The following is a 27,900-nucleotide window of genomic DNA, read 5'->3' as shown; positions in this document are numbered from 1 at the left end:
ACTGGGTTGGTAGCGCACCTAACGGCGAAAGTCGGAACTAGGGGCGATTTTGCTAGTCGTTTTTTAACATGGGGCTCGGGTGAAGTTGGCAGGCCTTCTACCACCGGTAATCTAAGTTGGCCATGCTTCAGTTGTAGCGGCTCATTGGGTATTGATTAGAAAGATGTAAAAGTATCATTTGTGGAAACGTCTATTGTAGAGGTTGTATGTCGTGAACTTCTTTCAGTAGTAAACATTGAAATTTCATTTTTTTTACGTAATATATGAAATTAAATGGAAGTTAGTCAGTCTAATGCGAAGAAATGTATTGAATTGTTGAAGTTGAAACAATTAGCAAAGTCGTTAATTTTGGTGAAGCCTTGGCTCTTAGCGTTATAGTAAACCAACCAGGCATGGTATTTAATCCGAGTAGCATTCACCCCAGTGTTAAAGTCATGACATCGCACAAATACCCAGATAACTATTTGATAAAGTTGAAATTTAGAACTATAGCTTTAGCCACGGTCTCCATGCCATTAACCGCATTCCTCTTTTGTGTTATATGGTCTCTATTATTCAATTTTGAGGAAGCTACCTCAACTCATTGTAAGGTAGGTGGTCTCCTTGGAAAACGTACCCAAATATTGGCCCCTACCATAACACTGCATGAACAGTTTTGCGTTGGGTTGCATGTTCAGAGATTTTATAATCTTGAGCATTAATGAAAACTTAATTTCCAGCAATAGAACATGTCACATTAGGTGTTTATTACACCTATGGTTTGAAATGTCATGAAATAGCCACAGGGGCAATCTATTATCTAGTATTCTCTATTACAAAGTTGCGCCCCCCCCGTTTGGGACACACAATTCACTCCCCCTCTCTACCAAAATTACTCTATACATCATAGTTTTAAGTGGACATACAGGGTTCATACAAGCCTGGAAAACAGGGAAAACCTGGAAAAATCAGGGAAATAAATAGTTGACAAAAACCTCAGGGAAATTTCGAATTTTTAGTAAATTTCAGGGAAATTTGCGTCAAACAGGGGCCGAGTAATTAAGGAAAATGTTCGTGAACAGAGCCTCCATAGGATTAACATTACACTATACTTTGGAGGCTCATAACTCTGGTTCTACTAGAGATACGGGGATGTCCTTTTAGTATGTTATAGTCCAATTTGTCCCCCATCCAACCATACTAAAATCTTAGGGCTACGACAAACAGGGGCCGAGTAATTAAGCAAAATGTTCTTGAACATACCCTCCATAGGATTAACATTACACTATACTTTGGAGGCTCACTACTCTGGTTCTACTAGAGATACGGGGATGTCCTTTGATTATGTTATAGTCCTATTTGCCCCCCCCCCTCCTCCTCCTTCGTTAACATTGGCTCCATAGGATACTCGATATACGGGAAAACCTGGAAAACTCAGGGAAGTATATGGGAAAAAACCTGGAAATCTCAGGGAAATTTGTTTTCCAAAAGTTGTATGAACCCTGACATAGGACAGATTGCTAGGGGGGTTTCTAGGATATAGGGTCTTTGCGCGTGACGTCAAGTTACCTACCCCCTTTCCTCTCCCCTTGCCGGCTGCCCGCTCTGGCCACGTTAGGACGCCATGTTGACATCCCCTGAAAACCGGTTTTCGCCCCCTATTTCTTCTCCCTTTTTACTCTCGCGGAAACACCCTATTGGGGGAGGATGTGAGAAAAATCTGTTAGCTAATTGTGGAACAGCTCAAGTCCAGTGGGACACTAGAAAATAGGTGAGGAATACCCCCAAAAAAGCGTCATTCGTCTGACGTCACCGCCGCCATTTTTCCGAGTATTCCTCCCCTTTTTTCAAATTTTTCTAGCGTCCTTCCGACGCTGAGCTGTTCCACAGTGACGGAGTAATGTCTGACCCAAACAAGTTGGTTAGGGGTTGACCCCTTGAGGTTAGGTATGGTTCAGTCAGGGGTTCAGCTTACCTATCTCCTCTTCTAAAACTTTAGGGTGATTCTACTTGTCCCTATGTTACATTTTTAGGTGAAAAAGATCGAGTGTAAAAGAAAAGTTCTTTAGTGGCAGAATAAAAGTTTCATCATTGTAAAAAAGAACCCCTTAAAGCAAATGTCGGCTCTTGTGGTACCCCTAACATTGTGGCTGATCTTCTACCATAGCCCACTTGATCACGCTGGCTGCACGCGCTCTAGAAGCCCGCTCAATCGACCCTAAGAATGAAAATAACATAGGTTCGGTCTAAACTTTCAAACCCGTCTGGTTTTAACATGGGCTTCTATGGGAGGGGACCAGTTTTTTCAACGTTTTTGACAATATTAGTGCATCTACTGGTTCAAATCTCTTGAATTTTTAATGAGACGTGTATTGAAAGGTTTTATATTATCATGTAAAATTTAAAGTCTTCAGCTATAATAGTTTTTTTTATAAAAAATAAAAATCATCGCATAGTAGAGAAATTAAAGGGGCAAAATTCTCTACTATGTGATTATTTTTATTTTTTAAAAAAAAAACTATTATAGCTGAAGACTTTAAATTTTACAGGATAATATCAAACCTTTCAATACACGTCTCATTAAAAATTCAAGAGATTTGAACCAGTAGATGCACTAATATTGTCAAAAACGTTTAAAAAACTGGTCCCCTCCCATAGACGCCCATGTTAAAACCAGACGGGTTTGAAAGTTTAGACCGAACCTATGTGTCGCGCCGCATTCGCGAGTTAACATGTAAAAAAAATATTTTGGCCGGGCTTCTAGAGCGCGTGATCAAGTGGGCTATGCTTCTACACATAAATTTTACTTTGCCAAAGGCGGGAGCCAATCAGAACGCGTCCCTGAGGGCGGAGCTAAAACTAGCCTTTGCTAAGCTTAGAGAGGGCCAGTCAACTCCACCCCTCGATTATGGGACCATCTAGTGGCATTTTTTTGAACTAAACCCCAATATAATAATTTCATTTTTTAAATTTTTTTTTAGGTTTTTAACCTGCTTCCTTCCATAAGCGCAGCAATTGGTGGATTTGTTCCTCAGAAATATGTTTGGAGGATTGGAATAGGAGTTCACGCAGCCCCTCGTTTCCTAGTAGCGGCCATGTATCGGAAATATTACAAGAAACTTTTAATCGATGAACCATTATGGGGTTTTCTGGCTACTGTAACTTCAGCCTTACACATAATTGAAAATTCTTGCCTAATTGGTTTAACTTATATCTCATCGTCCGAAAATTATCGTAAGATGTTTTGAGTTTGATCCGTTGATTTTGTTTAAACTCTCACTAACAACATATTTTTTTTTTTTTCCTTTTTGAATAGCTGCCCATGAAAAATGTTTTATCACTTTTGTTATTAGTGCCTTAACTTACATGATACTGAGTTGCTCCTTACCTAGAATCGCCGCTAGGAAACCACTTACAGCGAAGGAATTTCAGTCATTGCAAATGAAGTCATTAATGGCACTTATCAATATTATGGCATCCTTATCAGCCGTGTTCTTTTTCGTAAAACATAACCGGTTTTGCCAGCCAGGATGTAAGAAATTAGGAATTTAATTTACTTTTCGAGATATTTAACATCAATTCATGAGTGAAGGGAAGATATTGCACTATATTCTCTTAACCTAATGCAGAACTAAGAAGCAGGGTTCATACAAACCTGGAAAACCAGGAAAACCTGGAAAAATCAGGGAAATAAATAGTTGACAAAAACCTCAGGGAAAATTCAGGAAAATTACGAATTTCTAGTAAAATTCAGGGAAATCAGGGAAATTTGCGTCAAACAGGGGCCGAGTAATTAAGCAAAATGTTCGTGAACATACCCTCCATAGAATTAACATTACACTACACTATACTTTGGAGGCTCATAACTCTGGCTCTACTAGAGATAGGGAGATGTCCTTTTAGTATGTTAATTATAGTCCTATTTGCCCGCCATCCAACCATACTTAAAACTTAGGGCTACGACAAACAGGGGCCGAGTAATTAAGCAAAATGTCCGTGAACATACCCTCCATAGAATTAACATTACACTATACTTTGGAGGCTCATAACTCTGGTTCTACTAGAGATACGGGGATGTCCTTTGAGTATGTTATAGTCCAATTTGTCCCCCATCCAACCATACTTAAAACTTAGGGCTACGACAATCAGGGGCCGAGTAATTAAGCAAAATGTCCGTAAACATACCCTCCATAGGATTAACATTACACTATACTTTGGAGGCTCATAACTCTGGTTATACTAGAGATACGGGGATGTCCTTTTAGTATGTTATAGTCCAATTTGTCCCCCATCCAACCATACTTAAAACTTAGGGCTACGACAAACAGGGGCCGAGTAATTAAGCAAAAACGTAAACAAACAACCCCCTCCATAGGAATAGCATTACTCTAAACTTTGGAGGCTCGTAACTCTGGAAAATTCAGGGAAGTATGTGGGGAAAAACCTGGAAATCTCAGGGAAATTTGTTTCCCAAAAGTTGTATGAACCCTGAAGAAGGGAATGTACAGGGGTAAATGCCCTTCCATCTTGTATCTTAGAGTCCGCAATGGTTTACAAACCTTTTATATCCCAAATTTTTCTTCATGAATGGGTCTTTTATATTTTTGCGCCACAAGATGTCACCACAAGTTGTACTTGAGTGTCCCTTTATCTGAAATAGTTTTGTCCTTCTAAACTAAGATTTTTGCTACCCAGCCACGCTTCTTCGGTTGTTGTCGAAGTAACAGTGAAAAACCCAAACGAACCAACAAAAAATCGTTCACATAGTGATAGTGGTGCTAAAACTAGCCTTTACCAAGTCTTAGCGGGCCAGTTAACTCCGCCCCTCGATTATTCGAGCACTAGATGGGGGTCAGAAGTTCAGAACAGACCAAAGAGTTAAAAATTTACTTCAGTTTCCATTAGTTTCAAGAACACGTAGGGGCGACTGAACGAATTGTCAATGGCGTTTATACAAATACTATTAAAAGGTCGCGGCCTTCTATTTATTTAATCACATTCAAGTCGGGAAGTGCTAAATATTGAATAGAGTAAAAACCCACAAAGGGGCGTGTCTCTTCAAACTTCCCCCAGTACTCCAGTAGAGTTCTTTCCTTCGCTTAAAGCAAAGCGCGGGTCCAGCGGATCCCCTACAAGTTGACTTTCCTTACAAACTCCAGTTTTGGCATGGCGAAGGCAAAAGACATTTGTGGGCGGGATTTATACGTCCACTTATAAACCACGCCCACTAGCCTTTGCCAAGCCAAAACTGGAGTTTGTAAGGAAAGTCAAGTTGTAGGGGATCCGCTGGACCCGCACTTTGCTTTAAGATAGAAGTTCCACAATAAAAACGCGTATCTTACAGAGTTTACCCAAGACCATAGGGTCTCTATAATAATAATAATAAAGGCTTTGTTTATTGGAAACAATCATTAAGAGCACTATCTTGTTTACAATGATGTCCAAGTAGATTAATTTAAAAAAAAAAAAAAAAAGTCCTAAAGAGTGGGGTGGCGTAGCGGTTAGCGCTTTCGCCTCGCAGCAAGAGGATCCCGGGTGGGATCCCGGACTGTGGCACGGGTGAAAATCTGGGAACAAATTCTTCTGCGTAGAGTTTGCAAGTTCTCTCCCCGCTTGTTAAAAGGAGTTTTCCTCCGCGGTCTAACCCGGTTTCTCTTTTCCATCAAAACTTGCAGAGGTTAACGGTAATAGTTAGTATAGGGCGCTGTAGGTTAGCTGTGGCATAGGGGCTTGCCACCACCCCTCTATGCATTGTAAAGGGACCTACCTGTAAATAAGCCACAGGCTTAGTGTGGAAATCCCTTCATAGACAAAAGCCTAGATTACATTTGGGAAACTAGGGGTTGGAGTATTTTCCTAAGTTGCGAGGAAGCCAGTTTTGTCAAATGGGCGCGTTTTCAGCCTAAATTTGACTGGTGGTTCTTTTTCAGTGTATACAATGTTTGCATTATCGGAATATGTTGTGGTGCTGACCAATATGGCATTTCATTTGACGGCCTGCTGGGATTTCAATGATCTATACCTGACAGTTGGTAACTACGGTTCCTCGGAGAAGGTTAGCTAAAAATATTTCTCTCCATACAATATTTTTTAAAAGTTGTTACAATTCATACGCGTTAGATCTGATTTTCTATATGTTGTTATACCTATGAAGAAATGGTATACTTACGTTGTTATATTGTTAGCATGTTGTTTTTAAAGTAAACTAAAAAAAGTCCATTTTATTTATAATGAAAGAGGCCTTCATACAGCCTATTATAATTAGTTTATAGTATTTCACTTTTTAGGTTGTGATAAAAAGCTCAAATTTTGTAGACTGAAAATTTAATATTAAATTGTTATAATTTTATCTTATATAGATTTTATCAAAATATATACAATATTTTTTCTGTTAAAAATAATGGCAGTTAGCTTTAACACTATTAGCAGTGTTTAGATATGAAATTAAAAAAAAGAAATGTGCAATTTAAATTAAACGTTAGTACTTCTATACACGGTATTTACGAGCGTCACTTTTAAGATATCGACAAGAAGTGATATCTAGTTTATTAGGGAGAAGGTATAAATTCATTCATCCACATTTCTAGCTTTATCTCCAGTCCAAACGTATAGTAGGTCCAGAGTTAATCCCCGCCCGCCTCTAAATTACAACCAGCATCTCATTGGGTCTTGAAAACTCACGTCAGCGCGACGCGAATGATGAAAATTACAGTCATATTTTCCGACTAAGGAGAGGCTGCGAAATAGCCCGGCCTCCTTTTACGTCCCCCCTTGTATTTTGAAAGGGGGACTGGGACTATGGCGCGCGAATACTTATAGGCATCTTAAACCTTCTCCCTAATATACTAGATATCACTTCTTGCTATCGACGTAGCTTAGTTATTGGCACTGTGGTTGCCATTCCCTATCGGCGTATGTTCATAAGACATGTTCAAATAAGTTAACGAGAGCTTTTCATGAAGTGACGTTTGTGAAACGTCATAGATTCTTGTAAAGTGATGCCCGGTGAGGCGCTGTCAAAGGCTTAGTGTAGTCATGCAATTCTGGCGTTGTTGTCGAACTACCTCTCAGTAAGTCTCCAGCATTACGAAGTATGATTAGTGAACATACCTTATGAACTTACGCTATCGGTACATTGTACTTTGTAGCTTTGACAAAACAGCTTTCTAAAAAGCGTTAGGTAATCTCGAAACTCCTTTATATATACTTGCCCTACCCTGTGAATCTCCTAGTCTCTTTTTCGTTTGTTAATATCCAAGCCATAGAGTAGTGGCACTCCATGTTAATTTCTCATAGAGCGTAACGTAGCCAAAGGCAGGGAGGTGCCATTACTCTATTATCGTATGAGTTAATAGAAAGATTAAAATTATAGAAATTAGAAATTAAAAATTTTGAAAAAGGCCTAATACTATATATATATATATATAGCCTGTTACGTTATAAACAAGTGCCTTTTTCTATGGGTGAAAGAATTTTTCCTCTAATGTGTAACTTAGCATTCATCACTCTATTATAATCGATTAAAGTTTTGAATTTTTACTATGAAGAATATACGTGTGTTTCTATCGCAGCGGAGATTTGTAATTGAAAAGATCGTTAATCCAGGAGTTGCCTGTTAAAAATCTCTTGTATTTTCTAATCTATGTTTGGTGGGTTATTTTCATATCACTTCTATACTTTTAGAATCTCTTTTTTTTATATAAATCCTTTTAAGTTTCAAATTTCATTGATAAACACTTTTCTTCCTGTATTGACACATTTGAGTTGAATGAGAATTTCACACTGAGCCCAAGATTGTAAAAACGTTTGTAATCTAGCTGTCCTTGCATATGCAGGGGCAAAACATCGCAAGTGACGTACTGTTCGTTTAGTTCAACAGATTATACAGGGTTCATACAAACCTGGAAAAATCAGGGAGGGAAATAAATAGTTGACAAAAACCTCAGGGAAAACTCAGGGAAATTTCGAATTTTTAGTAAAATTCAGGGAAATCAGGGAAATTTGCGTCAAACAGGGGCCGAGTTATTAAGCAAAATATTCATAAATATCCCCTCCGTAGGATTAACATTACACTAAACTTTGGGGGCTCATAACTCTGGTTCTACTAGAGATACGGGGATGTCCTTCGAGTATGTTATAGTCCTATTTGCCCCCCTCCTTGGTTAACATTTGCTCCATAGGATACTCCATACCCGGGAAAAACCTGGAAATCTCAGGGAAATTTGTTTTCCAAAAGTCGTATGAACCCTGATTATACTCACAAAGAGGACTTACCTAAATCTTGCTCCATTTTAGGAGATAGCTACTTGGTTTAAAATTGGCAAATTTTTTTACATTCTTGGAACTCATTTTAGAGGGTGCATGGTTAATCACTTTTGAAAAACGTCACTGCGACGTCATAAATGAAGTTCCAATTACTTTCTTTAATGTTTTTCAAAAAGGATCCTTCACCCTCAATAACGTCATATTGAAAGGTTTATGTAAATCAAACAACGTTGCGCAACTTTCACGAATATGTGCTTAAAACTTTCCTTAAGGAAACTTGCTTGACAATTTCGAAAATGATTAATTTCTAAATTTATTTAAACAAATCCTAAATTTATGCACAGTTTGCGTGATTTGTAAAAATAAAAATATGAGCATGGCGTTATTCTAGGAGAGCGATAGCTCTCTTAGATAAGACCTCATACCGACTTTAATGTATAAGGATGGTTTTTTGATTGGTTATAACTTTTTTTGTATTAAAATTAAGATCTTTGTAAAATATGCTGCCTAACTAAAGCCTTTTACTCGCTGCGCTGTGAATTCACGTAATTAAAAATTAAACAATTGGTTTTTTTCAGACTTCGAGGCTCATTCCACCCTGATCGTCAATGTTATAATTGCACACACCAAGTCATGTCTGTGATAAGCTGCATTTATAATGTACGCTATTCTAAAGAACCAAAATTAATGAAAAATAGCTTCCATATTGAAATTATACCGCGTATAGAATTAATATTATGTAAAGCCATACTTTGATTAAAATAATTTTCATCCAATCATTAATTAATTTCAATAATTTTCATAGAAAACTATTTTTATTTTTTGAAAGTTCAAACATAATATAATATATAATAATAATAAAAGTTTAGAAGCCAAAGTTCCACGCTCGATATTTCATCTTTATCACATAGCGATATATATTATCACCGCCAAGGCTGCCATACCCAAAGATCCAATCAAAATGATTAGTTTAACATTCATCTCGGAATCATCCTCCTCGACCTTATCCCTTTGCTTTCGATGACGTTTCTTTTTGCCCTCAAATTTCCTAGCGTATTCTTCTAACTCCTGTTTTTGTTTCATTTCTTCTTCCTCCTTTTTCAACTCATCTTGTCGATTTTTATCAGCGCTATCTTTATTTTGTTGCTCCGCGCATTTAGCATCGCATTTAATTACGCTTTTATCAGATTTTGAACTGCAATTGATTTCTTTCTTGATGCGTTTGCAAGGGCACTTGATAGTAACTCGTTTTTTACACGATTCTCTATTAGGGCAGGGTCCAGCGTGGCAAAGTAACGGGCAACGGTGGCCACAAGCCATCTGAAAATATTGAAGGGAAAGGGTGATGTTTTTCGTTACTTAAAGGGAGGGTGAAGTAGAAAATCAAGTGATTTTTTATCGATTATTCTACTAAATATAAGACCAGTCTGCATAGTGAAACATTCAGGAAATACTTCCGAATGATTTTAAAATTCAAAATAGGTTCAGATTTTAAGGATAATTTTAAACAAGCCCCTCCAACCAATCGCGTAACGCCCTGCCTTTTTGTTAACAAAATTCTCGTGGCACGTTCCGTGTCGAATGAAATTTATCACGAGATTTGATAAAATTCGCGCGCGACGTGATAATCATGGCGCGAGACATGGAGCGTGAAACGAGAAATTTGTTAATAAAAAGGCAGGGCGTTACGCGATTGGTCGGAGGACCTTCTTTAAAATTATCCTCAAAATCGGAACCTAATTTGAATTTTAAAATCATTCGGAGTTGGTATTTCCTGAATGTTTCACTATGCAGACTGGTCTTATATTTAGTAGAATAATCGATAAAAATTCACTTGATTTTCTACTTCACCCTCCCTTTAATGCTAGTCCCTTCTTCATGATTGAATTTCTAACACCTTTTATATCAAAGCGCGGGTCACCTGGTTCCCCTACAAGTTTGATTTTCCTTACAAACTCCAGTTTGGCTTCTCGAAGGCTAGTGGGCGGGATTTATAAGTGCACTTATAAATCCCGCCCACAAATGCCTCCTGCCTTCGCCAAGCCAAAGAAGAGTTCGTAAGGAAAGTCAATTAACTTGTAGGGGAACCACGTGACCCGCGCTTTGATCTAAAAGGTATACTTTACCTCTTTTGGGCATCTATTTTGACAGCAAAGCATTGACTCTCTTTCATCCTTCGTGGCAACTGTCCATTTCCCACATTCAATGTAAACACTGTTCAATTGGCAATAGCAAGTTTTGCGGCTCATTTGTTGACACGGCTTGCAATTGCCAACGTGGCAAGGTTTAAGGCAAGCGTGAGTGCAACCTTTTGGTCGCGGTTTGCTACAAGATTCATCGCATGGCTTGCAATTTGCGCCAGCCTGTGAGAAAATTAAGAACTTGTACTTGTGCACTCCTAAAATCTGTAAGATATTTGCGTACACTATTGTTATCGGGTGCTTTTTCGACTATGTGGCATTCAAGACTGCAAGTGTGATTCGAACAGGACAAATTTCGTCCACATTGCCGTCCGCAAGACCAAGGTCTTAGTTCCGAACACGCAAAATTGTGTTTCTAAAACATTTGGATGAACCATTGAACATTTCCAAAAGCTATTTCTAGGAAATTGAAAACTTGATAAAATACTAACAACGTGGTTTCCAAAACAGGCCAACGGCATTGGAACTTGACAAGGTGGACAAGGGAAGGTTTTGATTTCTATTTTAGGTGCTGGAATAGGTTCCCATGGTCCAGCTCTTTTCTACAAATTTTGATAGACATTATAAGCATAAACTGTACGTTACGTTTCTTTAACTAATGCCCAGTAATTATGAATAATAACCACAAAATATAACCTTACAATATTAGACTGTATTTTCACAAGAACATTATCGTGACAGTTAGCGGGACATTTATGTTCACATTTTAGGGCTCGGCTACAAATTTGTTTGCACTGAGGGCAGGGTCCAAAATGACATGGGTGTGGCTCTCTTGAAGGATGAGCACATACTGGTAATTCTCTAAACGGTCGAAAGTATTACTTACATTTATATTTGTTCACTCACTAAGTGACTTGAAGGTATAAAACCAGTTTTACCTGCACAACTGTTTGCATTTTGGAGGTTTGGTAACTTTCTCTCTACCGCAAGGTACTTTAAACTTAGTTCTACCGCAATTGCAAGATACTTCTACCATTAAGGGGCAAGGGTAACAAGGACCTGTTGTTAAAGCAATTAAATACAGGGCTTGTCATCAAACTACATTTAATTAAAGGCGGATTTGTTGTATACCTTGATGACATTGACTGTTGCACTTATGATTTTTACACGGTAGTGTTCTACCGCAAAGTTGCTCACACGGTGGGCAATCTCCCTCGCAACACTGAAAATTTAAATTATTCATCCTTTATGCATTTTATGACTCGATTTCGATAATGGAACGAAGTTGCCAGCAAAGATGAAAACTAGCGAATTTGCTAAAATGAGGTCTTACCTTCCTGCTGCAAGTATGTTTCTTGCAGTGCCTCGTTTTTTTGCATTTGGTTTCGCAAGTGTAATCCTTTGAACATGGGATAGACTTTTCTTTCGCACCACATCGACATCTTTTGGTTCGAACTTGAAGGCACTGGAATGTGGTCACACACAATCAAAATGTATAGTCAGGATTTAAGCAGAAATTTGAACATTGGCACACGTACCATTCCACAGGGACCAGCGTGGCATCTTTGCGCACATCTGTGTATGCCACACTCTAGTACTTTGTCGCAAGTATCTCCACATGGTGGAATCTTTTGCGTACACGGAAGATTGAGTTCAGTTTTCCCACATGGACATGTTCTTGCACCAGATTCGGGGCATAAGCCACAATTTCCAGAGTGGCATTTCACTTCGCATTTATGGTTACCGCAGGAATAAGCTTTACCACAAATCTAAACAACCAATTACATTTTAATGGATTAAACTACAACAAGTAGCTAGAGTGCCATCGGCACAGCACTAGCGGACTTGTCAAACCCATAAAAACAAAGTGGACACTATATTAAACACGTAAATTATACAATGACATATGGTGGAAATACGAACTAGTGTCCATTTAGCCCATAAATAAAATTTGTGTGTGTAAAAAATATTTGAAATAAGTTATAGACACGTGACTGAGCACAGGCGTGGTTCAAAGAAGCTTAGTTTCTTTATTTTGAAAACTACCACATTGGGGAAAAGACCATTCCATTGTTATTGTAGGGGCAGTGCGAGTTGGGTAGCCTCCCGCGTTTGGTCAACTCTGACTCCATCTGGCGTTGCCTCTTGGCGTGTTGGCCTGCGCGTTGGTTTCTCTACAAGTAATTACAGGAATGGTCTAAAATCAGGACTAGGTGTCCAGTCCCACTCCATGTGGCATTTTTGTAACTTGGCGTCAAGTGGTGCCTGTGACATTTTTCAAATTATTTTTACCCACCCACCGATGCCTGCTTTACAGTCCTTTCAAGTACATTAAATTGAACTTTTCCCCATCGCCAATGTCTCTTACATTATCACACTTCCACTCTGGAGTAGCGCATGGTCTCTTAGTTGACTGTCTACCACACTGGCATTTTTGCAAACTTTGCTTCTGGCAAGAGGAGCATTCTCCCTGATGACATAATTTATCGCAAAGATGCTGTCCACATAACAGTTTACGATTGCATGGTTTGGAACAAGACCATCCTTTCTTGCCACAACGTCTAACTGTAGGTTGTTGTTTGCCGCAATAACAAGTTTCTCTAACAGTTTGGGCGCAAGGAGGACAAGGTCCCGGGTGACAAAGTAGAAGACAAGAATGGCCACACTGTGGTTGAAGATTCTTGCCGCAAACTTGGCCGCAGGAATGAGGCACTAGCCAGGGATCGTATACAGGATTTTTGGTTTTGGTGCAAAAGCAATGATAAGTAGTTGGTTTGTCCTCGTGCGCATATTCTTGTCGGCATTTGGGACTGTAATGGTTATTAGTTGAAGTCTCTTTTACTTTTCTTAAGTAAACCTGGAGAAACATACCAGAACCATTGAATTATGGGTTTAAAACTTGTAGTATTCTCTTCTAAGGCAGATTTTTGAGATTGAATACTATCTGCGGCCCATTTTTGAATGCACGGCAAATGGAAAATTCCATAGCACGAGTGGCATGACCATATCTGTGATAAAAATATATGACTAATCTATAAGGACTCATGGGGTCATGTCGTCATGACGAAAACAGTCTGACTAGTGGTATCTTACAGAATGAGTCTTTTTCACTGCATCAATACAAATGAGGCAGACAATCCCTCCAGAAGTCAAAGATTCTGAGAGAAACTGTTGAGTTCTTTCAGAATGGCCCTGACTCTCTCCTGTAATATTTATTACGTTCAGTTAATAATTGTACCAACCAAGCAATAGAGCTATCTTAGTTGTGACATCAGTGCCTAGGTAAAACGTCATGGGCTTAGATATGGCAGTGGGCGGCCATGTTTGGTACCACTTTGGTTCTATGGGCAAATAGCATAGCTGACGTCACACTAAAGCTACTGAGAGAGCTCTATATGGTAAGAATTGAGAATTAGCTAACCTTCATATGCGTGAAAGACTTTCTGCAATATTTTATCATTTTCTTGCTCATCTTCTGAATCTTCATCATCATTACTAGATTCGTATTTGGCTGTGTAATTTTCTAGAGACTTTTGTATTTGAGCGCAAGCTTCCTCAAACCGTCTAGGTATACCCTTTTCATTTGCTTCAAGATGTGTAAGGAAGTCCGAGTTAACATTAACAAGCCTTAAGAATTATATTAAGACCATAAGGAAGGAATTCTTACTTTCAGGGGGAATATTTCGTTTCCCTCGACCTCTTCCTCTGCCCCACTCCATAATGTACTAAAATTCGGCAAAACTTGGGAATATTTATTAATTTAGCATATATTTCTTGCAAAATATGTTAAGAAATTGCCGGTCTCGGGCTCTCGGCATCGCACCATTCATTCATGCGCGCACCATTCGAAATTTCGAATCAAAGTGCCTCCTGTCTTGCCCCTTCTGGCTCTGTTCCCATTCCCAAGTTCCCGACATTAGTAAAGTAATAGAGAGTTTAAGCCTCCGATATAAAACCAAAAGTCTGATGATAAAACTTATAGCGTTTTCCTTTGGGTCCTCGCGGAGCGCTCCCAAGGAGCAATAAAAAGGGTAGTAGTAGTTTCCAGCTTCGTTAAAGACTGTTTTTGAAGAATAGGATCTCCTAGTTTTATTCCTCCATGGGAGCGCTCCGCGAGGACCCAAAGGAAAACGCTATTACTTCTACACACCCTGTCCCAAATACCATACAACGGGTGAATTCTATTTCATTGGTCTAGCCCATGTAAACTTTCCTGATGGATGGAACAAACGTGAAGGATTCCAGCTTGAAGGAGAAATTAATGGAGTAGAAACCTCGATACCCAAGCATAACGTTGCAGTCTGTACCCCCACATACTCCCAGCATGCTCAGCGTTTCGGGACTCGGGAGGGTCGTAAGGTATGGAAACGTCGAGGATGCCCCCTGTGTCTTAAAAAAAGAAGCACCTTCTCATACAAATACAATGGCGCTACGCGGCGGCACTTAACAATCGTCAACCGAAGGGTAGGGGCGCGTGCAAGGTACACTGGGAGGCTTTTATTGCCGCAGATCGCCCATCATCAATTACGCTCCATTTTACCCAAGGTTCTTAAACTCGCATCCGCTTATATAGGTTGGCTTATAATGGGGGGTAATTTTTCGGAGTTTTGGAACGGATGGTGGGGGGGCACGACACCTATGTTTTCCCTAGGAGAGACGTCACTGAATGTCTTAAAAAATAAAACAAGACGTAGCGTTTTTGCCCTCGATTTTTTTCCATTCTCCTCTCCTCGCCTCTCCCATCCTCTACCCGAGAGCATGCCGAGAGTCTCGAGTAGAGTACCCATCAGCTTCGGGCCTTCGGCTCGGCCGCCGCTCGGGTTCATGTCCGTTGCATTTCATATATATTAAAATATAATGATTGACATAGTGGTAGGATTGCACTTTACGTGACCCACCCAACTAACAATGGTTTCTAGTTAATTAGACTGTGGGGAGTCCGAAAAAAATAGTTAAAAAATTATTTGGCCGCCGCAAGTTGGTTAAAAAATTTTTTGAAAATTTCAAAATCCACTCACCCTCATTGAAGCCGCTATCCGCTTAACGCATTCTGCACTCAATCTTGCAAAATAAGCCGGGGGGGGACTGTGAAAAATTGACGTACTCGCGCCGGAAACATTTACGTGCTCGCGCCGGAGATATAGCTATGGAATTTTTTAAGCTTACTGAAACTGTTCATTTCTGATAAAAAGACGGAAATATAATGGGAGAAAAACTGCTATGTTTTGGGAAAATCGTTGAATTTTTGGGGAATTCGATAAATGATAACGGTAAATTTTGGTAAATGCCGTCAAATTATTCTTGAATTTGATAAATCTGAAGGACAATATTTTGGAAAAGGTGTCAAATTATTCGGGAATTTGATAAATGTGAAGGACGATACTTTGGAAAAGGCATCAAATTATTCCCGAATTTGGTAAATGTAAAGGACGATATTTTGGAAAAGGTGTTTACATTTATCAAATTGCCGAAAAATAGGCACTCTTTCCAAAATATAGTTGCAATGACTTCCAAAATATTGATGTTGACGTTTGATAATTGACCAATAGTTTGTCGCCTTTTCCAAAATATTGCTGAAATAACTAGACGCCTTTTCCAAAATATTGAAATAAATTGACGCCTTTTCCAAAATATTGAAATAAATTGACGCCTTTTCCAAAATATAGTTGAAATAAATTGACGCCTTTTCCAAAATATTGAAATAAATTGACGCCTTTTTCAAAATATAGTTGAAATAAATTGACGCCTTTTCCAAAATATAGTTGAAATAAATTGACGCCTTTTCCAAAATATAGTTGAAATAAATTGACGCCTTTTCCAAAATATAGTTGAAATAAATTGGCGCCTTTTCCGAAATATAGTTGAAATAAATTGACGCCTTTTCCGAAATATAGTTGAAATAAATTGACGCCTTTTCCAAAATATAGTTGAAATAAATTGACCAAAATATAGTTGAAATAAACTGGCGCCTTTTCCGAAATATAGTTGAAATAAATTGACGCCTTTTCTTAAATATAGTTGAAATAAATTGACGCCTTTTCCGAAATATAGTTGAAATAAATTGACGCCTTTTCCGAAATATAGTTGAAATAAATTGACGCCTTTTCCGAAATATAGTTGAAATAAATTGACGCCTTTTCCAAAATATAGTTGAAATAAATTGACCAAAATATAGTTGAAATAAATTGGCGCCTTTTCCGAAATATAGTTGAAATAAATTGACGCCTTTTCCGAAATATAGTTGAATTAAATTGACGCCTTTTCCGAAATATAGTTGAAATAAATTGACGCCTTTTCCAAAATATAGTTGAAATAAATTGACCAAAATATAGTTGAAATAAATTGACCAAAATATAGTTGAAATAAATTGACCAAAATATAGTTGAAATAAATTGACGCCTTTTCCAAAATAAAGTTGAAATAAATTGACGCCTCATATATATTGATGTTGACATTTGCTAACTGCCCAATAATTTGCCGCCTTTTCCGAAATATTGTTGAAATAAATTGACGCCTTTTCCAAAATATTGATGTTGACATTTGGTTCTTTCTCAATAATTTGTCGCCTTTCCCAAAATATAGTTGCAAAAAAACTAGACTCCTTTTCTAAAATATTGACGTTGACATTTGCTAATTTCCCTATATTTTGACACCTTTTCTCTACGCCTTTTATTTAAAATTTTTTTTTTACAAAAAATCATATTTACCAAGGATTTGACACATTTTCCCAAAAATAATGTTGAGTGAATTAAAAAAAATCCCGAATAATTTGACGGTTTTTTTCAAAATTTACCGTTATCAATTATTGAATTCCCAAAAAATTCAACGATTTTCCCAAAACATTTCAGTTTTTCTCGCATTTATATTTCCCTCCTTTTATCAGAAATAAATGTTTCCGTAAGCTTAAAAAAATCCATAGCTATAAAACTCCGGCGCGAGTCCGGCAACTTTTCACAGTCCCCTCTGGCTTATTTTGCAAGATTGAGTGCAGAATGCGTTAAGCGGATAGCGACTTCAATGGCGGTAAGTGCATGGATTTTAAAATTTTCAAAAATTTTTTTGACCAACTTGCGGCGGCCAAATAATTTTTTAACTATTTTTTTCGGACTCCTCATGGTCCAATTAACTAGAAACCATTGTTAGTTGGGTGGGTCACGTAAAGTGCAATCCTACCGACATAGTTTAACCAAGGTAAATAATTGCCAATTAGGCTATTATTTAGTATTTAAATATTTAGTTTTCACACTGTCCATGTCACGTTAATTTTAGACTGACAACCAATGTAATCTAATTTCTAAAGTGTAGTTAACCAAGGCTTAATTCTTACAGGTTGATATTTTGTATTTGATTGGGAATTTCCTAAGGCAAATAATGCCGGTTTACACTGCGCGGTTTAGCAAACCTCAGTTGAAGCAAATAAATTTTTAAAATATCCATGGTTGTGTTTTATTTAATATAGTAAGGTATCAATTCACGTTTAATATCTCAGTTGAAGCAAACACCCTTTTTAAGTCCTAAGTTCAATAGAGACAGACAAAGTCATACATACTATGAGCCCGCCTTACACGTTTTGGAGCTAATCCTAGACATTCAGCTACGTCACTCACCCCATGCAGGCTCGAGTGCGACGAATTTCGGAAGAAAGCCCAAAGTTTGAGAGAGATAGTCCCCCCTTGCATTTTACCCCTTTTTTCCCTGGTTAAAACCCTCCATTCTCCTTATCTTGAAGGAGAGAGTAATGGTGTGGAAACCCCCATACCTATAGCGTTGCCTTTGTACCCCCACCTACGGCACCGTAGTCCTCCCATCATCCTCAGCGGTTAGGTAGGGTCGTACTGGACGAAATTGTAAAGGGCGCTCGGACCGCTCCCTCTATCTTAAAAATAGAAGCTAGTTCTCATACAAATAAAATGGCGCTACGCGGCAGCACTTAGCAATCGCCTACCGAAGGGTAGGGGCGTGCGCGAGGTACATTGGGAGAGATACGGTGCCGCAGGTCGCCCATCATCATTTCCAATCCATCTCAACTCCCTTATCTATGCGCTTTTGAGAGTCTACAGAAGTTCAGAACAGCGTTGATTCAGAACTCCAGATATCTTCTAAACCCATGGTTAAACTCTCTCTCGAATGTCCAGTGACCCAGTCCCTGCGTTAGCGCAGTCGGGAAAAATTGTGCAATGAGGTCTAGACGTTCGTTTTTTATAGACAGCTTAAACTCTCTACTTATTTATCTGTCTAGATTCTAGACTGTCTGTGTGGCCTGTACCGGCTTTGGTACTGTGCTAATTTGAAACCATGGAGTTGAAAACGTAAATCGGATTGGAAACGGGCCCTGTAACCTCAAAAACCGGAAACAGTACGGCTTTTTTTCGCCAAGTTTTGTGAAGTGGCGTATTTTAATTGGCCCGTCAACCGGAAACGGCTGGATATTTAAAAAAAATAAAAACGCGTAATTCGCTCCTCCGGTTAGCGCCATTTTGTCGTAGTAGACTGTTGACATCGCCGCTGGTTTTAGTTTCGCAATTACTTTCAGTCGTATCGAAATGGAAATTGTACGGTTAAATCAAATTTACACCTCCAAATATAACGAAGGAAATTTGTACGCTATTATTCCGGTCAACATGTGGAGGTTAATGTCGTGGTTTGCAATTACGAAGTCGAGATACTCGTGTTGTAAATTCGTTTAAAGATACAAATTAACACAGTGAAAGCTTTTGGAATAAAACGGCCTTGCAAGTTGCACGTTGCATTACTAAGGTAAAAACCAAGGCTTTATTCTATTCTAGAAGAAATTATCAAATTGTTTTTGGGCCTTGAAATGATATTTACACACATGATGAGGGCCAAGACTTATTTATTTCATTATGGGTTGTTGTTGTTGAGTAATGGCAGTTTCCCAGCTTTGACTGTATTAAAGTCTATGGACAAATAACATGGGGTGCCATTAGTCTATACTTATACCGACGTTAAAGCTTCTTTAGTTTAATTTTTTAAGTTATTTGGTGAGGTTTTTTAATTAAACTATAGTTTTCTTATTTGAATAAAGTTGAAGCTCTGTAACCAGCATTCCAATGCGTGTCAAAATGACTTCTAAAATTAGCACCCATGAAAGACGGGAGATTGAAAAATTTACCCGATTTCTCGCGTTAAAAGCTACTCAAGTTATTGTTCAATCTCGTCTTGGTGAAAAAATTAGCACTTCGTGTAATCCTCATTCTACCGTTTCTGATTGGGTAAGCCCCCCCCCGTTTTTAAAACTTAATTTGTCAATTTAACGATTAATTAAGAATTTTATTTATTTTTTTCCCCCAAAGTTCAATCTTTCGATACACGACTTGCCAGATGTACAAAGTGAAGCGAAGAAAGCTTTGGGTGCCCAGATGTTGACAATTGGATTAAATATGTGTGTAGAAATATCCTTAAAAACTGTGGAAGGAGATATGTTGGTCCTTGAAACGTGGAGTTTGGGCATTAGGGAAGAAGTAGATCAAACTAACAGAGTTCCTTATTCCGTTTATAACCGTATGAGTTTGCTACTTAAATCCTTAATCGCTGCTACGAGAGTGACACCCGCGTACAAGTTATCGTGCAGACAAGGACCTGATTCTTACGTTATCTGCTATCGTGTCTATATGGGTGAACCGCAGGTGAGATAAATTGAATTTTTCCAAATTGCAGCGTTGTTGGGGGTTCTGAACCAAATTGTGTTTCTAGTATTTTAGTTTCTTCTTAGCTTTAGATCTTGTTAGGTTCACTTTAGATTAAGGTTCGTTTAGTTTTAAAATATATGTTGTAATTTTGTTCAGTTAACGTTAAATTAGATTTGGTTATTTTGTTCAGTTTGGTTCAACAGGACTCGGGTTGGCATATTTTAGCTGGCCCACCTTTGTAGTTATAGGCAATGCTATTTTGTGAAATATCCAATAATTCTGTTGTGAACAAATTTAAAGGAAGGTTCAAGGTTCAGGCAACATAACATTATACCTTAGAAGAATGACCTTTCTCTAAATATAAAAGGAAAGGAAAAAAAATTACCTCTTATTACAAAATAATTAGCATTTAGTTTGTCTTAAAAACGAGGACTACTGCGCCATCCGCCATTGTTTTAGTGGCGTCTGCTAAATTGAACCTCTTACCGCTACCGAACCATACCTTTATGTGATGTGAGGAACCTCTTATCCCTACCAAACCTTACCCTTCTGTGAGAATTTGACTAATCCCATAGGGGAAAGTGGTTTGGTTTAGCAGACGTTGAGATATTACGCTGAACTCAGCCTATAATCATAAGTTTATGAGTTATGTTCCATAAGTATGACATTACATACCTCGTAATGCTATGGACTTACTGAAAGCTAGTTCGAGAACGACGTGAGAATTGACTACACGCGTTTTTTGCAGCCCATCTTCTTATTTAGTCTGTACTAAGCCTTTCACAGTGCCTCACCAGGCGTCGCTTTAAGAGAACCTATGACGTTTCATCTACTTCATGACAAGCTCTTAGTAGCCAGTGATAAACTTACTGAACATACCTTATGAACTTATGCTATAATATAGGCAAAAGTAAATAGATATCAAAAAGTTAATAGCTTTAAGTCAATCATACCTTCCCGCCTGCATGCTATGTAAAATGAGTATCGAGTATCACGTGGCTTGCTTGTAACCAATAGGATGTTCGCATGACGTCATAGAAGCGACAAGAGATATTGGAAAGCAGTACAAATTACTGAGCATCATGGGAGTAAATTTAGGGCAATATCATTGGTAGCCGCGCTTACGTGGTGGAAAATGGCGCCGTAGTAGTGCGGGTAATTGCTGAATTATGGTAAATTATATTAAAACTTAAGTCTAAAACTGTAATTAGTTTCATAATGCCGCGTAAAAAACGATTTTAGTTTCGCCTTCGGTATCGACCTAGTGCAATTTTTATCTGAAACCTACGAATAATACCGCATACTCTTCCATCATGTTGCAAACAAACGTTTTCAAACGTCCTTGGCTCTTCCAACATTGTAGTATTGTTTTACGTTCATCTTTCTGTTTCACGAATTCGTCATAATCATATTCCTTATCCATTTTTCATATTACTATTTTATCACATTCATGGGCAATCACATGTAGTCTTCACAGATTTTGTACTAGGCCTAGGCTATACTGTCACAGTCTCACAGCAGACAGCTGATTGAAATTACCTTTAGAACGCATGCGCGTCGATTAAACCTTCAACAACCCGCACTACTTTGTCTGAGCGGTGGGATGATTGCTGGGGATTTAGTGCCAAACAATTACAGATTTCACCTTACGGTGCGATGCCCATTTGTAGTTTGATGAGCGGGAAAGCAAACTAAAAGGGTGAGCCTTGGAAGAATGACGTTACATAACTATAGCATTAAGAGGATACAGAGTGTCATCCTTCTTCTATTATCCCCTTCTGGTATGACGAATTTTACCTCGCAAATAATCTGTATCTCTGCTTGTTGAACTTTGCGCGTGCCCCTTGCATCGCGGCACTATGAACCAATGAAATCACAGAAAGACGTCAAAATTATGACGCGTGATGCCTAGTACACAAGTACAGCCCAACCATTATGTAGCCAAAGTCTCAACATATCCAGGCGGGTTTTGTGGGAAGAGCTAGACTAATCATTATGTGTAACGAATTTTACCTCGCTACCTGACCTCGACGCTGGTATGAACCAATGAAATCCCAGAAAGACGTCAAAATTATGACGTACAAAAGTACGGCCCACAAAACCCGTACAGAAATTAGCAAGGGATATATGGTGGTATTAAGATGGTATTCCTGCCCGCGCATATTAATATATTAATGTAAACCTCAATTCAAATGAGACTTTAATTTATAATAAAGATCCAAATTTCTATTGCAAAATCGGAATTAAGGGTGGAAATATTAATATTCCATCTATAGCTGGGTTTATTGGCTCCAACTGTATGTATGTATGTGTTAAGTATCAAGGCCAGCCACGTTTTCCATATTTCTGACTAGATCAGCGGCCCTGGCCTTATCACTCGACGACGCCTTTGCTTTTATAATCCCACCTTTAATCAGAATGAGAGGTTAGCTACCCCATATGATACACGCTTATGTTCTAGTTACTGCGTAAATTGAATAAATACGCTAGCTGTGATAGTGTATTTTGAAAGCAAAGTGCTTATATTTTATCGTTGAACTCTACAAATTAACATATATGCTAGTTAAAAATCCACCAGCACCCTGATTGATTACGTTATCAAACTGAAACATTGTTTGGTGTTCAAAGTATTCTTAGTAGATTACCGGTAATTGTTACTGAAAAGATAATTGATTAATGTGATCTATCTTGTACGTGCGAAGCTATTATAAAATTGTTAAAAAAAAAGGATGGAAGTAAACGATTAACAACGTGTTTTTAATAAAAGTAAGAATAATTATAACTTATTGCTCGCATCAGTAATTTTTAAGGAAATTTTAAGTTTACGCCGCAATATCCTCAACTTCTACATTAATACTGTTTTTTTTTTTTCCTAAATTGATGTTTTTCTTTATACGCTTGGCAATTCTTTCTATTTTTAAGTATTTTGTTTTGCGCAGCTTTGTCTATACTTACTGAGGCGTTTAACGGAAGTTGATTAGCTCGAGGTTGCTAAGTGACTAATGTGTATTTGAGTGTTAAGGGGAGTGTGTGGTTTGGTTTCATTTACAACCTTTATTGTCAAAGTAAACAGAAACATAGAAGTTACCATTGTAATAAATTAAAGATCTCGTGAATATGAAGGATATGGGATAGTGTGAATTTTATGGTTTGTCTACTGTATGCCGTATATTTTTACTATCCAAGTTCGAAATAAACATCTCATAAAAAACATAGATAGTGCCAGAATATAGTCTGATCAGAACGCGACATTTTTTTTACCCTTAATCAAATGAAAAGTCGCGTCAGTTAAGAGACATGATAACGTACGGAACAAAATAACAAAAGCCTATATCTTATATCATAAGTTTATAAGATATGTACCATAAGTATGCCACTTCCTATACTTCGTATTGCTAGAGACTTACTGAGTACTGAGAGCTAGTTCGAGAACGACGGAAGCGAGAATTGACTACAGGCGGTTTTGCGGTCCATTTTCCTATTTAGTCTGTGCTAATTAAGCCTTTGACAGCGCCTCACCAGGCATCGCTTTACGAGAATTTATGTCGTTTCACCTACGTCACGTCATGACAAACTGTCAGTAACCACTGACTAACTTATGGAGCATATCTTATAAACTTATGCTCACGTTAATAGCATGTTTGTTTTTAGAATGACGACCTTGAATTTTACGTTAGATCATACAGTTTTAGTAGTAAAAACAAGACGACCTAAGGGCTCGTAATAGTAGCCACATCGTACGAGTGAATAGCCCCTCTATACCTACCCTAATGAGTGGATAACCCCTCTCTCCGAGTATACCGCTTTATTCGAGACCGTTTCTTAACAAGCGATTTTAGGCGAGACTGTATAGTACTGGGCTGGCAAATGAAAGGTCCGCGGTTCGATTCACCATGGAGGAAGAAAAGTTAAAAAAATAATTTCTTCCCTGTATTAAGTTTAAAACTCCACCTGTGAACTGTAACGTTAACTGAAAAGAAAAATATTTTCTCTCGACGTTCAAAAATGACGAACAAAAATTTGATACTGCCAAAGGCAGGACTGTGACACCCCTACTACTACTACAACAACAGGGCAGGTCAAACTAAGAGCCTCATCGTAGATGTACATCATACGATGTGGCTAAAAAATGGGAGTTTTATCATTTTCTGTGTAAAGAGCCGTCTATGGTACTGGTAGTTGCGATATCAATTACTGAGTAAATATAATATATCGGGCTATTAGTAGTCATATTTTGATCACCGGTAGATATTTAACCATGTTTATATAGTTTCCTAAATGTATCAATAATTATTTTGGTGTTGTTTGTAATTGCCTAATGAGTTCATATTTTCAATAGATTTACCTGTTGGGAGAAGGCTACCAACAAGCCAGAGTCGGAGAAGTAGGAACACCCATGGGTACTATCACACTCAGTGTCATGTATCGTACAAAAATGACGATTTCACCTCAAAAAACGTCACGGGATTGTCCCATAACGAGCATGATGAAAAGTGACTATTTTAAACCGGATATGAGTCCGAAGCAACTTCACTGTTATTCAAACGCAGCCTCACCAGATCCAAAGTGAATATCAAGCAACAGCGTTGCAATTATTAATTAATTCTGGATAAAAGTTACGAAATTAATTAATTTGTAGAAGTCCTTCAATGGATATACCAAAAAACAAGGCACTTTCAAACCACGAAACAAATGGCCAAACAAGAACGGAAGTGGCATCTCCAAATGGTTTAAAAGAACAACACAATATAAATGGTGTCAAAGAAAATAAAGAAAATGGTGGAGCTGATTCAATAAATGGGTATTAAAAATAAATTTAATTTGTATCAAAACTACGCTACCAATTATTTTTCTTCGTTCTTTTGTAGATTTATGGATTTGCCTGATCATAAAAGATTAGGGGCTTTCGCACCAAGTTCGAAAGAATCTGATATCTCGCCATATTTGCTACCGGAAACATCGTTTTTAACAGTTCTCAAAGAAGATCTACAAAAGTCAAAGCAAATTATTACAACGGAACCCGTATCTTTATCTGCAACTCCGGACATTAAAGTCCCGACAGAATCCAATTCTGGTGGTACTCAGGAAAGTAATGGGACTCATTCCGTTGGTAGCGATGGTTCCTCTAGTGATGACTTTGTTTTAGTGGAATTGGTACGACATTTTTCGGAAATTTTTTTTTTTTTTTTTTTTTTGAGCTAACTTTTTTCTTTTTTGAGCTAACTTTTTCTTTTTTGAGCTAACTTTTTTCTTTTTTGAGCTAACTTTTTTCTTTTTTGAGCTAACTTTTTTCTTTTTTGAGCTAACTTTTTTCTTTTTTGAGCTAACTTTTTTCTTTTTTGAGCTAACTTTTTTCTTTTTTGAGCTAACTTTTTTCTTTTTTGAGCTAACTTTTTTCTTTTTTGAGCTAACTTTTTTCTTTTTTGAGCTAACTTTTTTCTTTTTTGAGCTAACTTTTTTCTTTTTTGAGCTAACTTTTTTCTTTTTTGAGCTAACTTTTTTCTTTTTTGAGCTAACTTTTTTTTTTGAGCTAACTTTTTTTTTTGAGCTAACTTTTTTTTTTGAGCTAACTTTTTTTTTGAGCTAACTTTTTTTTTGAGCAAACTTTTTTTTTTGAGCTAACTTTTTTTTTTGAGCTAACTTTTTTTTTTTTTTTTTTTTGAGCTAACTTTTTTTTTCTTTGAGCTAACTTTTTTTTTCTTTGAGCTAACTTTTTTTTTCTTTGAGCTAACTTTTTTTTTTCTTTGAGCTAACTTTTTTTTTTCTTTGAGCTAACTTTTTTTTTTCTTTGAGCTAACTTTTTTTTTTCTTTGAGCTAACTTTTTTTTTTCTTTGAGCTAACTTTTTTTTTTCTTTGAGCTAACTTTTTTTTTTCTTTGAGCTAACTTTTTTTTTTCTTTGAGCTAACTTTTTTTTTTCTTTGAGCTAACTTTTTTTTTTCTTTGAGCTAACTTTTTTTTTTCTTTGAGCTAACTTTTTTTTTTCTTTGAGCTAACTTTTTTTTTTCTTTGAGCTAACTTTTTTTTTTCTTTGAGCTAACTTTTTTTTTTCTTTGAGCTAACTTTATTAATTAATTTTCGTTATTTTTCTGCGATAACAGAAACCTCCTTTCGCCGATTGTGAGGGCAATGGTGATCTCGGGGCCTTTTTCCGTGATTTTCAAATGGCGCCACCTCTAGTCTCTTTTGCTCAACAACCAACGCTTGAAGAGCAAGTAAACGAAATAAGGAATCAGTTAGCGGAGTTGGAAACTAGCGCTGAGGATTTGGACAATTTTGTTGATTCTCTTTGCATGGTAGAAACATTAAAGTAATAAATAATATAAAGAAACATACAACGTGGACTAGAAACTCTTATGAGGAAATTTGACTTAAGAAGTGATTAAGCGCAAAAAAAGTGTCGGTGGGTGCAGTGATGATGCGTAAATATTTGCCTTTGCAGAAACGTATATATAGATTTTTAAAAAGTTGGAACGCGGTTGGTTCCTACACAAGAAAGGATTAATTAATATGAAACTGTATCGTACGTGCCATTTCATTTTTTTTAATGGATATTGTGGTGTTTTAAAATTTTTGGGACAATGCAATCGAACGTGAGTGAGATATAAAAGGATTTTTCATTCCATGGTGGACTGGTAAAGGCCATACTGGTAAAGGCCATATATATATTTTTCATTTTTTCATAGTAAATTATTGATAACTTTAGGCGTTGTTGGGGCTTGACGGTTTAGTGATGCTATTTTTATAATTAACAGAAATTTTAATTAGAAAGAAAATTTTTTGTGTAAGAGATACAATTGATTCTTCAGTTCAGCTTTCAAAAATATTTCGGTTCGGTATTTATTATAAAAAAATTGGCCTATTTTGAAATAGGGATAGATTTTATTTCTTGAAGGGGTATACAAGAAAGGATGGTTGAGTTCTACCTTAATGCAAGATGCAACCTTGGAGGAACCAGCTTGACTGGAGACGAAAAGCCTATACTCATTACAGAGAGGTCTTACACCCATAGACCATAGTTGGTAGTTTAAAACACCCAGGATACTTTGCGTAAGCGTGGGCCTACCTACTCCTCTGGTGGCATCTAGGGGACAAAATAGCGAAGTTGTTTTTAGTATTCACCCATACAATGTGGCTAAAAACTGACGTATGCTATAGATGGCGCTGCCATCTTAGGTCCAAGTAAAGTAATGCATAGTGGGTAATTTTTGCTGCCGAGCGTGTCACACCCTCTTTTCGCATCTAGTCAGGCTTTCTCGCTTACCCCTAATATTAATAATAAGTTTATAAGATATGTTCCGTGAATTTGACATTACTGAGAGCTAGAAGCTGTGTACGAGGTTAAACTTAAAATTGTTTAAACCGTAATATTTGCTTTCGCGATTATTTTAAATGGCTGCTGCATTTGGCATGTGCAAACCTTTCAATTAAATCTCACCAATGACGATTTGATCTAAGAACCGTTGGTTTCAAGATACTTTGAACCTTATGACAAATTGGGCTCAGATTGAAATGACGTAAACGAACAGATGCCAATTGGAGTCGCCCTTAGACCGTTTTAAACTCAATTACTAAGCGTCACTTCTAGACACATTCAAATTAGTCCTGAGACCAAAGTCCGTCATCTTGCTAGAACTGGTCCATAGTAAAGTTTCGCGTCATTCTGGAACAACCTCTTGGTACAAAGTGTCAAACTTTTGGAACTTATCTTATAAACTGATAATGTTATTTAAAAACAGTGTCACTAACCCTTTAAAAGTAAAAATTACAGATGTGCTTTTCAGTAATGGCTGGCATCTTTAAAAGTATAAAAATTATATTTCTTAAATTTTTTATGAATATTATAGTCAACTAATTAGGCCAGTG

The 27,900-nt window shown here is 37.5% G+C and overlaps 3 protein-coding genes and 1 long non-coding RNA gene across 14 annotated transcripts; 2 read left to right on the top strand and 2 right to left on the bottom strand.

The window, feature by feature from the left end:
* The first annotated feature begins 134 nt into the window (after nucleotides 1–134).
* On the top strand, nucleotides 135–9,027 carry LOC149690103 (acyltransferase PGAP2-like). Its single transcript, XM_089869649.1, has 5 exons — nucleotides 135–590; nucleotides 2,961–3,213; nucleotides 3,296–3,511; nucleotides 5,910–6,034; nucleotides 8,823–9,027. Exons 1-5 carry the CDS (start codon nucleotides 393–395, stop codon nucleotides 8,844–8,846), a joined length of 816 nt encoding a protein of 271 aa, XP_089725775.1. The 5' UTR covers nucleotides 135–392; the 3' UTR covers nucleotides 8,847–9,027.
* On the bottom strand, nucleotides 9,024–15,423 carry LOC149690102 (NF-X1-type zinc finger protein NFXL1). Of its 5 annotated transcripts, none has more exons than XM_089869632.1 (16): nucleotides 15,404–15,423; nucleotides 14,536–14,774; nucleotides 14,053–14,275; nucleotides 13,807–13,971; nucleotides 13,479–13,588; nucleotides 13,257–13,393; nucleotides 12,754–13,195; nucleotides 11,924–12,154; nucleotides 11,719–11,850; nucleotides 11,517–11,607; nucleotides 11,324–11,444; nucleotides 11,087–11,246; nucleotides 10,877–10,987; nucleotides 10,669–10,800; nucleotides 10,371–10,607; nucleotides 9,024–9,564 (listed from the first exon to the last, which is right to left on the bottom strand). In XM_089869632.1, the coding sequence occupies exons 3-16, from the start codon at nucleotides 14,102–14,104 to the stop codon at nucleotides 9,148–9,150; spliced, it is 2,538 nt and encodes an 845-aa protein (XP_089725758.1). In that variant the 5' UTR covers nucleotides 14,105–14,275; nucleotides 14,536–14,774; nucleotides 15,404–15,423; the 3' UTR covers nucleotides 9,024–9,147. The 5 variants fall into 5 exon arrangements, with proteins under 5 accessions (XP_089725758.1, XP_089725759.1, XP_089725762.1 ...); XM_089869633.1 differs by lacking the exon at nucleotides 15,404–15,423 and having other exon boundaries at nucleotides 14,053–14,126; nucleotides 14,209–14,275; nucleotides 14,536–15,373; XM_089869636.1 differs by lacking the exon at nucleotides 14,536–14,774 and having other exon boundaries at nucleotides 14,053–14,126; nucleotides 15,404–15,422.
* Nucleotides 15,424–17,352: 1,929 nt separating this feature from the next.
* Atg13 (Autophagy-related 13) lies at nucleotides 17,353–26,676 on the top strand. Of its 7 annotated transcripts, none has more exons than XM_089869641.1 (9): nucleotides 17,353–17,408; nucleotides 17,516–17,576; nucleotides 17,715–19,142; nucleotides 19,432–19,618; nucleotides 19,700–20,032; nucleotides 24,375–24,601; nucleotides 24,675–24,836; nucleotides 24,904–25,189; nucleotides 26,136–26,676. In XM_089869641.1, exons 4-9 carry the CDS (start codon nucleotides 19,457–19,459, stop codon nucleotides 26,346–26,348), a joined length of 1,383 nt encoding a protein of 460 aa, XP_089725767.1. In that variant the 5' UTR covers nucleotides 17,353–17,408; nucleotides 17,516–17,576; nucleotides 17,715–19,142; nucleotides 19,432–19,456; the 3' UTR covers nucleotides 26,349–26,676. The 7 variants fall into 7 exon arrangements, with proteins under 7 accessions (XP_089725767.1, XP_089725768.1, XP_089725770.1 ...); XM_089869640.1 differs by having other exon boundaries at nucleotides 17,402–17,576; nucleotides 17,715–17,843; nucleotides 17,913–19,142; XM_089869642.1 differs by lacking the exon at nucleotides 17,516–17,576 and having other exon boundaries at nucleotides 17,359–17,408; nucleotides 18,625–19,142.
* On the bottom strand, nucleotides 20,383–22,421 carry LOC149690101 (uncharacterized). The gene is made up of 2 exons (XR_016383630.1): nucleotides 20,732–22,421; nucleotides 20,383–20,660 (listed from the first exon to the last, which is right to left on the bottom strand). It is a non-coding gene; the product is annotated as an uncharacterized LOC149690101 (long non-coding RNA).
* Nucleotides 26,677–27,900: the final 1,224 nt, after the last annotated feature.

This window comes from Phalangium opilio, unplaced genomic scaffold, assembly GCF_054372755.1.
Source record: "Phalangium opilio isolate 3A_F unplaced genomic scaffold, DU_Popi_V2 ptg000031l_1, whole genome shotgun sequence".
NCBI classification, from domain to species: domain Eukaryota; kingdom Metazoa; phylum Arthropoda; class Arachnida; order Opiliones; family Phalangiidae; genus Phalangium; species Phalangium opilio.
This window is presented reverse-complemented; position numbering and strand designations above follow the sequence as displayed.

What these genes read in the sequence shown, in the direction of transcription:
- LOC149690103 (XM_089869649.1), top strand. Translation starts at nt 393, where the DNA reads ATGGTATTTAATCCGAGTAGCATTCACCCCAGTGTTAAAGTCATGACA. An exon ending in CCGGTTTTGCCAGCCAGGAT is followed by an intron (nt 3,512 to 5,909) that starts GTAAGAAATTAG and finishes GTTCTTTTTCAG; the next exon opens with TGTATACAATGTTTGCATTA. An exon ending in ACTACGGTTCCTCGGAGAAG is followed by an intron (nt 6,035 to 8,822) that starts GTTAGCTAAAAA and finishes GGTTTTTTTCAG; the next exon opens with ACTTCGAGGCTCATTCCACC.
- LOC149690102 (XM_089869632.1), bottom strand. Translation starts at nt 14,104, where the DNA reads ATGGAGTGGGGCAGAGGAAGAGGTCGAGGGAAACGAAATATTCCCCCT. An exon ending in ACGAAATATTCCCCCTGAAA is followed by an intron (nt 13,972 to 14,052) that starts GTAAGAATTCCT and finishes CACATCTTGAAG; the next exon opens with CAAATGAAAAGGGTATACCT. An exon ending in ACGCTGGTCCCTGTGGAATG is followed by an intron (nt 11,851 to 11,923) that starts GTACGTGTGCCA and finishes ACCACATTCCAG; the next exon opens with TGCCTTCAAGTTCGAACCAA.
- Atg13 (XM_089869641.1), top strand. Translation starts at nt 19,457, where the DNA reads ATGCGTGTCAAAATGACTTCTAAAATTAGCACCCATGAAAGACGGGAG. An exon ending in TCTATATGGGTGAACCGCAG is followed by an intron (nt 20,033 to 24,374) that starts GTGAGATAAATT and finishes TATTTTCAATAG; the next exon opens with ATTTACCTGTTGGGAGAAGG. An exon ending in GGAGCTGATTCAATAAATGG is followed by an intron (nt 24,837 to 24,903) that starts GTATTAAAAATA and finishes GTTCTTTTGTAG; the next exon opens with ATTTATGGATTTGCCTGATC.